Raw genomic sequence first — 11,849 nt, 5'->3', positions numbered from 1 at the left:
TAATTAGAATATTCCAGATCAACCTGGAAGACCAAAGTGGAGAGAACTAAAATCAATTTTCTTGGACTGTTTTACTACAAAATATGTTTGGCTATCAGCCAAATTTCTCATGCCCAAATACTGAATTAGGAGCATAAATAAACATGAAAGTGATAGGTCATTCATATATGTCTGCTAGAGATCATTTATTGGGTTGTTGGGAAAGTCATGATATATTTTTTCTATGTGTTTCTATACAAAAATGCATCATGACTTATCCAATGACCTAGTATGATTAAACTGTATAAGTAGAATGTACTAAAGAACCTTCTAAGGAAACTACTTATTGTGGCTTGGATCTAATATCCCATGCAGGTTAAGATTTCTTGATCCTTAATACATTTCTTACTATCTATAATTGAGAAATCTTTTAAAAATATGAACAAGGAAAAATGCACTTTTCCCAAGAAGCAGAGGTACTGAAAAATATTGCTGCTGTCCACCACTGAATAAAAAGTGGGTTGGAGGAGCACTGGCTGTGTGGATATGAATGTGTATCTAACTGTGTTTAGGAGGGATAGGTAAGAGTACACCTTATTAAAAGAGATGGCTAATATATTTAAACAGTCCAACTATGCCTTTTTTAAAAAGTCATAATTTAGCTAAAAAGAGGGCATCAGTCAAATGTTGACTTATAGTAGGCAATAATAATAATCAGATTTCAATAAATAGTTTAAATTTGCAAAATGATAGCGTTTAGGAGAAATATCTCTCATAAGGACTTTTATTTCACTTAGAAATAGTTAAGTAAGTCTTCTTAGGAGGCCTTTGGAATTTCATAGTTCTACAAACCATAGATATCATCCACCCTGATTTCTTATAATCATTACTCTGTACATTTGCTATTATTCAAAAATAAAATGTAAGAAAAATGAAATCTGTCAGTATGATATTTTTCTAAATTTAAGTTCTATGATTCCAATTAATGAAGCAAGACCTAAGTCAAAGTTTACTTCATTATATTTCTTTCCTAATTTTTTTTATTCAAGCACAAAGCTCTGTGAGCACACAATGCTTAATCAAAAATTATTGTTGGGACCAGCAGTTGGCGTAATGACTAAGTTGCTGGACTCTCATGTAGTCGACTGCAGTTTGAGGACCGGACCCAGGGGCTTAAACTCATGCCGGGTGCATGTGTGTGCGTGCCCAGGATCCCGAGAGGAGAATGGAAGAGAAGGGATTGTGGCATGGCCATCCCCCCCGGGGGGTGACTTCTCACTTTCTGTCTCCCTGTCTCTCTTTCTGGCAAGCGTACACGCCCTAGAGCAAAAACCTCTCCAAAAAAAAAAAAAAAAAAAGATTATTGTAATGTTGAAAAATGCCTGACAAAGGTAGAATAATCCAGTAAGTGAGTCTGTACTCCTAACAAGAGAATGGAATATTATATCACACTAAGTATGATTATATAAATGATGTATACAACCACAGCACCATCCATCTATGGGTTACAGAGAAAATTTATCAGAATCATGTTCTCAAATTGGATGCCAAATTATCACACAAAATTGTTAAACCAGCAAGTTCTCTTCAAGAAGCACTATTTGCAAGCCTCATTCACTCTAGTTATCAAGACCAGAAATTAGTACCAGGTTTTAGTCACACTCATGGTTTTGAGTTCCAACTCTTAATTTACTCTTTAATCAACCAACTCTTATTGAAGGTTGATAGAAGTAGAGTGGTAATTAGCATAAATTCAAGTCATCACTACAAGCCTTTCGAACCCAAGAATCACCTATGTTGAATCTTACCATAATGCTTAGATACTTCCTTGATCTATTCATAAAATTAAGAAAACTTCCTAAGTGCCATGTTGTAAAGACACAACAGATTAGTCTTTAATCGGCTATGATATTACTACAGTTCCATTAACCTCCTTTTTACTTCAGGAAAGTTGAAAAAAGTTCTGTATAGAAAAGTCTCCCTTAAAATTGACAGACTAAGAAGAATGGATGGTTCTGCTTATACTTTACGTCTCCTTCCTTAAATGACACTTTAAACCCTGAAGGCCATTAAAACTGGAGATGCATATCCATCAAGAGGAAGGCTCATGGCTACCGATCTTTTACAAACTACTTAAGCAAGAAGACTCCAGGGTGTCTCTCCAGCAGAACGTTTCTCCTCTGTGTAACAGAAGTTGGATGCTATCTGTTCCAGGCACAACTAAGATTACAGAAACTCAGATAAAATTTAGGATGTAATGCAAGCCATGGCAGCACATGAATGTGAAAGAAAGTATCATATAAAAAATGTTAGGAAAAAAAAAATCACTGTGCTCCACATGGTTTAGAAGGGATACTCAACCACATTCATGGCCCCAGAAAGCCTTAATCTGTTTCCCAAATTCCATGTTTATTTTATAATAACTGAAATCTCAGCTTCAAATCTAGGAAACACATCCAGTAGAAATAAGAAACCTCATGGTGTTGAAACCACAAAGCTCCAAAGTAATCTTGATTACTTTTCTTACGGTTGACATTTAAAACATCAGAAATACAATCTCTAGTGCCCCTTTCCTTACACTTGTCATATTGCTGCAAGAAAGCACTGAGGCAATGACTAAAACTTATGAACTCTGATCTGTAATGTTACTTTCACAACTACTCAAGCACATCAAAGCCTGAAGCCTGTTGTGTATTTTAATATGGAGAGACGTATAGACACTGAATAGTAACAAATACTGTACTCCATCTAATGCCACCACCAAATGGACACATTGAAGCCACACTCTCAGTCTGGCTAAAATGCGTTATTAGGTAAAATACTGAATTTAAAGGGGGACATTACCTTTGAAATTATCTTAGTACACAGAGAATTCTAACTCTAGAAGACCATTCTTTTTTTTTTTTCGGAGAGGTTTTAGCTATAGGGCACGTGCGCTTGCCAGACAGACAGAGAGAGACAGAGAGACAGAAAGCGAGAAATCACCCCCCTAGGGGGATGGCCACGCCGCAATCCCTTCTCCTCCATTCTCTTCTTGGGATCTTGGGCACGCACGCATATGTGCCCGGTGTGAGTTTTAAGCCACCGGCTCCAAGATTAAAACCACGGTCGACTACATGGGAGTTCAGTGACATAGCCATTCCGCTAACTGCTGGTCCCTAGAAAACCATTCTTGATGTCATGTTCTAATGAAAATAACATGCCCTTGGTTTAAAGAAACCTAAAGTGATCAATATAGAAAAATTTGTAAATAGAATTTAATCTGCACCTTATCTTCACCTGTGTCATTTCATAATCAACTCTGAAACAGTATAACAGAGATAAAGGTCTACCATAAACACTTTGTTAGTCTGTGCTTCTTCTCTTTAACTTGGCCTTCCCAATACTTGCAAACTACTATTAGAAGACTAGTCTGGTTTCGATTACCTTCTGATCAAGACTATACCACTTTTGCAAAGTTATACTCTTCAGTCTCTCATCTTGAAACTCTTTTTTCATTTGATTAAAAAACAGCTCTCACTCAAAGAGCAAGAGTTGATTGAATGGCAAAAATAATACACACACATGCATTTATGACGTGATACGGAACATATGAAATGGCTTATGAAAGTGGGGCGGGAATAAACTTTATTGGCCCATAGAAGGGATGAGGGAATGAGTAGGAGGGACAAGGAAAAGGAACGAAGATGGGTGGCAAAACTAAAATGGAATGATTTAAAATGTGCAAATACACTTGGTCACCTTCACCATTCAATTTATGTACAGTGGGATACAGGAAGGCTAAAGTGAGCTTCACTTTGTAGTTGATGCTACTAGTACCAGTTCTATCATTAGTAAGTCACCACTTAATTCTGCCAAAGTCAGACAAAGCTCCCTCTGGTTAGTGTAAACAAGGTTTTCCATCCTGGGCTGCAGTCTGACCGGCCAGTGCTCAGAAGGCATGCTTGTGACGAACTCGCACACTTTCCAGTTCCCCACCTCCAATGGCGGCCAGGGTCTCCAGCCTGCTTAAGCGCTCCAGGCTTCTTCCAAGAACTTCTTCTAGTCGATTGCGTAACACCTGGGCCCCTTCCAGTTCCACCTGCAGAGTTCGGTCTCTCTCAGAGCTGATTAAACATGCCACATGGAAGGAAAATGGATTAGCCATCAAATGTAAGGAGTCCACATATGCTTCCAAAGAGCCATGAATGCCACCGTGCGTCCTGAGACTCTAAAGGAACTGTTCTCCAGGACTCAACCAAGGAAAGCAGTCTTTGTAGTGGCACTCTTGTTCACTGCTGGTAGATTAGCAGGCCTGTTCCTTTCTGTACAGCTTGTCCCTTCATGCTAGATTCTGGGCTAATCTCATATAAAAGTATAGTTCTTAAGATTTATCTCACACTTCTACAACCCACATAAGAGAAACTTCATTATTTGACTAAGAACTTCAGTTTCTGAAAAACTAAAACCCAAGAAAATCTAAATGTAAATCGAAGCAATATTGAGCCAAGTAGAACTCCTATGGAAGAAATTTGTTTTATCATTTGTTACCAAACTTGACAGTACCCTGAAAAGGAACTTGAGATTAAAGATCCAAAGGTTCTTTTAAAAAATAACAGTCAAGTGGTCCTATCACACTTTTCCTCTGCCTTCATTTTTCTGAGGTAGAAAGAAAATATTTTTAAAACCTAACAAAAAAACTAGAATAAAAGAATTAAAGTTGAAAATGTATAAAAGGAGCGAGGAGAGAAGGCAAAATGAGAAAAAATAAAGAGAATATAAGATGAATCAGAAATATATAATATATATGACCAAAAATCAAGAAGATTATAAATATAGTGATATGTTTGGGGACCAGTAGTTGACATAATGGCTATGCCGCTGAACTCCCATGTAGTCAATCGCGGTTCGAGTCCCGGACCCAGTGGCTTAAACTCATGCCAGGCGCGTTTACATGCGTGCCCAAGATCCCAAGAGGAGAATGGAGGAGAAGGAATTATGACATGACCATCCCCCCTGGGGGGGTGATTTCTTGCTTTCTGTCTCTCTCTTTCTGGTGAGTGTGTGTACACACCCTACAGCAAAAACCTCTTAATATAGTGATACATTTGCAATAATTTTCAGTGATATTGGCATGGTATTAGCCATGACAATGAATATATTTTCTTCAATAATATTCAGTGGTATTAAATAAATATCAGTGTCCTTTATAGGCTCATTTTTATAACAGAATAGCTTTTAACAGGACATGAAACAGGGAAAGGAAAGAGATAAATACAGCGTTTACTCAGCCTTGTTGTAGAAACCTAACCTGCCTTCTCATTTAATCTTTGCAATAGCTGCGTGAAATAGGCACTATTTCTCAGTTAAGATTTAGACATTGGAAGCCAGCAGATGGCATAGCAGTTTTGTTGCTGGAATCCCACATGGCCAAGCACAGTTCAAGTCTCAGACCTGGTGGCTTAAAACTCATGCCAGGCACATGTGCATGTGAGTCCAAGATCCCAGGAGAAGAATGGACGAGAAGGGATTATGCCATGGCCACCCCTCCCCCAGGGATGATTTCTCACTTTCCCACTCATTATCTCTCTCTTGCTCTCCCAGTACACACACCCTAAGGCAAAAACCTCAACAACAACAAAAAAAGATTTATACATTGAGGCTAAGAACGAAGAACACAATGAGTGATAAAGTGGGTAGCCCCCAAAACTGTGCCTGTTTTCTTTTCTCCCCTTTTTGATATCATAAGCATTTGGACTTAATAACACAGTCAAGTGGTCCTACCAAAGGGAAAAAGTGCAAATACTCTCTTACCTGTCTGGCTGGGCATGGAACTTCACCAGACTGCTATAGAGCTGTCTCTCTGCTTGCAAGGCCTCATTGAGCCGACTTCGTTCATCCACTAGTCCCTCCAGCATCAGTAGTAACTGAGAGAAAAAGAGGGAACAAGCAACACACAAATGGCAAAGTGAGACATGAACCCACAGTTAATCCTAAGAAAGCACAAAGAATGCATTAGCATGAATCATGACTAAAAAACTATTTTATTACTCACTTAAACTTTCTATAGTATTTCATACTTTCAAATCAAATGTGTCCTTTCTTTTTTAATCTTTAACATCCTGTAAGGCAGAATTCAAATATGGCAACAAGAGGAAGAGGGAAGAAGAGAAAAGGGAGAGAGAAGCCAGCAGCACAGGACAGGCTAAGAAAAAGGAGAGGAAGAGGGACAAGCAAGAGGGGAAACATGAAAAAATGAGTCTTAATTCAGTCATTCGGGATTTACTGAGCACCTTCTATGTGACAGGTTCTGTTCAAGCTTCTAGAGAAAAGCTTACTATTTGGTTGGAGGTGGGGGTGGATATTCATCAGTCAGAGATGTGTCACTATAAGCTGTAGTAAGTGCTATAGCAAGATAAACTATGACCACATGTACACAGCAGAGATCTATTTAAGGTAGACTTGAAAGCCAGACAAGTGAGATGAGTAGTTAGTGAGAAAGATGATGATGGAGACAGGGAGTACAGGCAAGTAAGTTTTTCTGGAAAAGTCTGGCACTGAAGAAAGGTTAGACAAAGGAATTTGAGACAGAGCTGCCCCCAACCCCTTTTTGTTTCTTAAATTGGGAGAAGTCTGAATACGGTTAAACACAGGAAGATGAGGGTTAAGTTGAGAAGGTGACTTATCTGTGACAGTGAGTGTCATACCCTAAGGTGCGGGGCTTTACAACACAAATTCTCCCTGAAACACCATCAACAGACTCCTCCAAAAGCAGTAGAAGTTGACAGTTTCTCCAGTTTATTGCACAGTAAAAAGTAAGGTTTGTATTCTAGTAATTTACCTGTTGTCTTCGGTTTCCTGAAATTTCTTGACCCTGGGATTCTACTGAAGCAACTTTTTCTCGAAGAAGTAGGACTTCTTGGGTCAGACGTTCCATGGCTGGTATATCCTCAGGATCAACCAGTTGCATTTGCAGGTCCTAGAAGTCAAAAAATAAGTACAGACTTCAAAATAGTAATAAAGGTACTATTCAGCAGAGGAGCACGGGTTCCGATGCTCCTGAAATAGTCTGCTACGCTCTCCAGTGGGGCATCAGTAAGTACTGCCCAAGGGATTCAGAGTATCCAGTGTATCCAAGTGCCCTCCAGGTACTCTGAGCTGCAAAGGTTTCCAATGGTTTTTAAAAAGCTTTCAAAGACCTTTATGAGGTCTTCTTTAATCTGCATGTTCCTGGTCAGGGACTCCATATCAGCAGCCTGCACCTGCAGTTCCTCCTCCTGAACAGCCATCATGGACTGCAGAGCAGAAAGTTCCATCTGTGGAGAGACGAAATCCCGCAGTCAGTGGGCGAAGAAACAGTACCTGTCACGTTTACATTTTAACACTAGGGCAAATGCTTTTCCATATTATATCACTATCAGACAGTTAATTTTTTTTAAAAGTAAGAACATAAATAATATGCTTCTGGACCCAATAAAAAAAGCATGCAGTGTTGTATGAAAAGGTGTGTTATAGAAAGCGGAAAGAGTTGTTTTTAAGTTCATCCACTTATTTCTTCAATGAGAGAGAGAGAGAGAATGAGTGAGCAGAACCCCAGCAGGGTTTTGTTTTTTGTTTTGTTTACTTTTGTTTTTTAAAAAGATTTTTGTCATAGGGCACATGTGCTTGCCAGAGACAGAGAGACAGAAAGTGAAAAAAAGCCCTCCATGGGGTATGGCCACATCGCAATCCCTTCTCCTTCATTCTCCTCTTGGGATTTTGGGCATGAACACACATGTGCCCAGCATGAGTTTCAAGCTACCAAGTACAGGATTCAAATCGTGGTCATCCAAGTGGGAGTCTGGCACCTTAACCACTATACCCCCACTGCCCCTCCAACAGGGTTTTGATGCCACAGTCTATTCCCAGCCTTCAGCCAGCCCCAGATCACAGGCATGCACCTGCCCAGAGTACACAGGGAGACCCCTAGGCACAAACTAGGAACCTCCTCGCATGGGACTGCCTCGCGGAGCACTGCACTAACTGTTGCACCACCGTTCGACCCTGTAAAACTTGGCTTTAATGAAGTCATTCACTGCAGTTAGTGCTACCAAACACATCAAATTTATTTCATGACTTTATTATGACACTTTAAAAATGATCACTATTGGGACCAGCAGTTGGCATAATGGCTATGTCACTGGACTCCCATGTAGTCAACTGCAGTTCAAGTCCCGGACCCAGTGGCTTAAACTCACACCAGGCACATGTGTGTGCATGCCCAAGATCCTGAGAGGAAAATGAAGAAGGGATTGCAGCGTGGGCTACCCACTAGGGGGTGATTTCCCACTTTCTGTGCCTCTGTCTCTCTCTGTCTCTGTTTCTCTCTCTCTCCCCCTCCAGTGAGCACATGCACCCTATAGCAAAAATCTCCCTTAAAAAAAAAAATTCACGATAAAACCCATACCTGGTAACATTTCCTGGATGTTTACTCTGTCCTAGGCATTATGATAAAATGCTTTGTGTGTGTGTGTGTGTGTGTGTGTGTGTGTGTGTGTGTGTAGATAGATAGATATTTCAAAAAGTTTGTGGGAAGTGGAATTAAAGTATGGATTTATTTTGGTGAATAAGATTTTTTGAAATCTACGCAGATTTTTCATAACATATGTTTTCCACAAACTTTTTGAAGAACCTCCCTATATAAAATTTTAAAGTATAAGAAATAAAAATGTTATTTATATATCTTCTAATTCCATCAATGCTTACAGTCTCATGTTTACAGGATCTCTCACATGTGGGCTCATGCTGATTTACAATAATGCACACCTATTTGGGGGCTCTGGGCTACTGTGGCCCATCAGCAGGAGATACGTCTCTTTACATTTCCTTCTGTTGTGGAAGGAGCTCGGTGTAACTCCTGACCTGTGTCCACACCTCTACTAACAGCCCTGGCAGGTAGAGGAACTTATCCTAATGGTACACAGTGGAAGAATAAACCAGGTATGCTTCAGTCAGCACAGCCTGGCGTGAGTTTAAGCCACCAGGTCCGGGACTGGAACCGTGGTCAACTACGTGGGAGTCCAGTGACATAGCCATTACGCTAACTGCTGGTCCCAACATACAAGTTTTTAGTTTTGGTCTTTAACTCTATGCTTTGGCTTTAATATTCCTTTTACATCATAGCTGGACATGTGATTGGCTATATAGGGAAGGCAGGGGCGGGGAAGTTCTGTAAAGCTGAGAAGTTGCATTGCACCTAAGAAAATGTATGAAATGTTATTGCTAGAAATAAAGCAAAAATTGGGGGAAATTATCTGCTTGAGAAAATGATTTCTTAGGAAGCATCTGGAGTCACAAGAGACTTGAGATTAGATCTGGCAATTATTAATTATATGACTATTCCCCACCCCCATGTTAAAAACCAGTGTGTTAGAGACAGCTGGTGGAGTGATGGTTAAGGTGGCTGGATCCCACATGGCCAACTGTGCAGTCTGAGTCCTGGAGCCCAATAGCTTGAAAAACACACTAGGTGCATGTGCATGTGAGCCCAAAACCCCGGGAGGAATGGAGGAGAAGGAACTCTGGTGTGGCCATCTCCCTGGTGGGGATGCTTTCTCAGCCCCTCCACTCCTGCTTCTATCTGTCTCCTATGAACACATATTCTATAGCAATTTTTTTTTTTAAATCAGTGTTTCAGCCTACTTATCTGTGAAATAGGACCGATACCATTTACTTTGTACCAGTGTTAATTTAAGTACCTAGCACAGCACACTGTATATAATGAGTGCTCAATAAATATGGTTGATTGTAATCAAATGTCTCATTTAAAACTAATTTTGTGGGTCTAATGTTATAATCCTAAGCAGTGGTTATATTGCACTTCATTTTTTCACAAGTGCTTTACAACTATTTTATTCTGGGCAGCAATGGGTAGAGAAAGATGTGCTGTCTCAGTACTTAGAAGTTTTTATTTTATTTTATTTTTATTTTATTTATTCATTCATTTATTTTAATTTGACCAGAGAAAGACAGAAAGAGAAAGATTGAGAATGCAAGCTGCCAGGTCCGGGACTCGAACCGTGGTCAGCCATGTGGGAGTGTCCAGCACCTTCACCCCCATGTTAAAAACCAGTGTGTTAGAGACAGCTGGTGGAGTGATGGTTAAGGTGGCTGGATCCCACATGGCCAACTGTGCAGTCTGAGTCCTGGAGCCCAATAGCTTGAAAAACACACTAGGTGCATGTGCATGTGAGCCCAAAACCCCGGGAGGAATGGAGGAGAAGGAACTCTGGTGTGGCCATCTCCCTGGTGGGGATGCTTTCTCAGCCCCTCCACTCCTGCTTCTATCTGTCTCCTATGAACACATATTCTATAGCAATTTTTTTTTTTAAATCAGTGTTTCAGCCTACTTATCTGTGAAATAGGACCGATACCATTTACTTTGTACCAGTGTTAATTTAAGTACCTAGCACAGCACACTGTATATAATGAGTGCTCAATAAATATGGTTGATTGTAATCAAATGTCTCATTTAAAACTAATTTTGTGGGTCTAATGTTATAATCCTAAGCAGTGGTTATATTGCACTTCATTTTTTCACAAGTGCTTTACAACTATTTTATTCTGGGCAGCAATGGGTAGAGAAAGATGTGCTGTCTCAGTACTTAGAAGTTTTTATTTTATTTTATTTTTATTTTATTTATTCATTCATTTATTTTAATTTGACCAGAGAAAGACAGAAAGAGAAAGATTGAGAATGCAAGCTGCCAGGTCCGGGACTCGAACCGTGGTCAGCCATGTGGGAGTGTCCAGCACCTTAACCACCACACCACCTGCTGGTCCCCATGTACTTAGAAGTTTAAACAGTCCTCCATTAACAAAAGCATCTTGTTGAGATAACGTATATAATAAAGCAACTTAGATTTTAGTACAAAAAGAAAAAAGGCATACCCAGCACTTGGACTCCAACATTATATTTGAAGAACTGTACTTATATTTGAAAGAAAAACTGTACATTATATTTGAAAGAAAAAAATAGGAATTAGAAATTAGGCTCGAGGCTTGAGAGAAAAACTCACCCGACTTTCTCTTTCTTTTTTAGCCATGAGTTCAAGTTCCTCTTTGGCATTACTCAGTTCTTTTTCCAGACCTGCAACTGTATCCATGTCTCCTAAAATGAAAAATGAGTAGAGTGCCAGTTTTAATCACTATCAACATATGTGATCTCTACTGCCTCATTTCCAAGGAATTTATTCTGATGCATTATAACAGTTTAAAGAACAGATTATGCACAAGTTGGTTCTTTGCAGCATGATTTGTAGTAACAAAATACCTATACATATTATAAAAAAAAGACAGAATTAAATAGTAATATAGTCACACAATGGAGTACATTATATAGCTATAAAAAAGAATAAGACAGATCTTTATAAACTTCGGTGAAGTGACTTTGAGACCATGTTAAGCAAAGCAAGCTAGGTACAAGAGAACATACCTAACATAGTATGTTTTGGATTAGGAAAAGTGGAGACAGACACACAAACACATAATTCTCACACACACACACACACACACACACACACACAGGATTCATCTGATTTTTTTTTTTTTTTTTTTTTTGCAAAAAGATACACAGAAAGGTAACTCAGAAATGAAATTGGTCACCTTCACGGGATGGGTGGAAACAGGACAGAGAGACAATAAAATAAAATAGGATTTTTGAGTAAATATTTTTATGTATTTGAGTTTTTATCATGTTAATGTTTCATTTTTAATGTGTAAACTAATCTGACAATAGTAAGAGGAAAAGCCTAAACTTAAGTACTAAAACAAGTAAATCTATATATCAGAAGATGATTTAAAAATTAACCCAAATAATTTTTTAACTCAGCATTGTAACTGTATACCCTCAG

General features: G+C 39.1%; 1 protein-coding gene across 21 annotated transcripts in view; it reads right to left on the bottom strand.

Annotated features, from left to right (window-relative positions):
• LOC102497941 (myomegalin) overlaps positions 1-11,849 on the bottom strand; it is a 251,520-nt gene that overhangs the window by 62,981 nt on the left and 176,690 nt on the right. For 20 of the 21 annotated variants that reach the window (XM_014583310.2, XM_014583309.2, XM_014583296.2 and 17 more), the window contains 5 exons: positions 11,016-11,107; positions 7,158-7,274; positions 6,800-6,937; positions 5,773-5,885; positions 3,958-4,085 (listed from right to left, as the gene is read on the bottom strand). In XM_014583310.2, coding sequence (XP_014438796.1) covers positions 3,958-4,085; positions 5,773-5,885; positions 6,800-6,937; positions 7,158-7,274; positions 11,016-11,107 — 588 coding nt within the window. Of the gene's footprint in view, positions 1-3,580; positions 4,086-5,772; positions 5,886-6,799; positions 6,938-7,157; positions 7,275-11,015; positions 11,108-11,849 lie in introns of those variants that run through there. The other variant, XM_027767385.1, reaches the window with a different exon arrangement.

Source organism: Tupaia chinensis, unplaced genomic scaffold, assembly GCF_000334495.1.
Source record: "Tupaia chinensis unplaced genomic scaffold, TupChi_1.0 Scaffold144247_1, whole genome shotgun sequence".
In the NCBI taxonomy this organism is placed as follows: Eukaryota; Metazoa; Chordata; class Mammalia; order Scandentia; family Tupaiidae; genus Tupaia; species Tupaia belangeri.
Note: the sequence above shows the minus strand (reverse complement) of the source record. Positions and strands in the feature narration are given on the sequence as shown.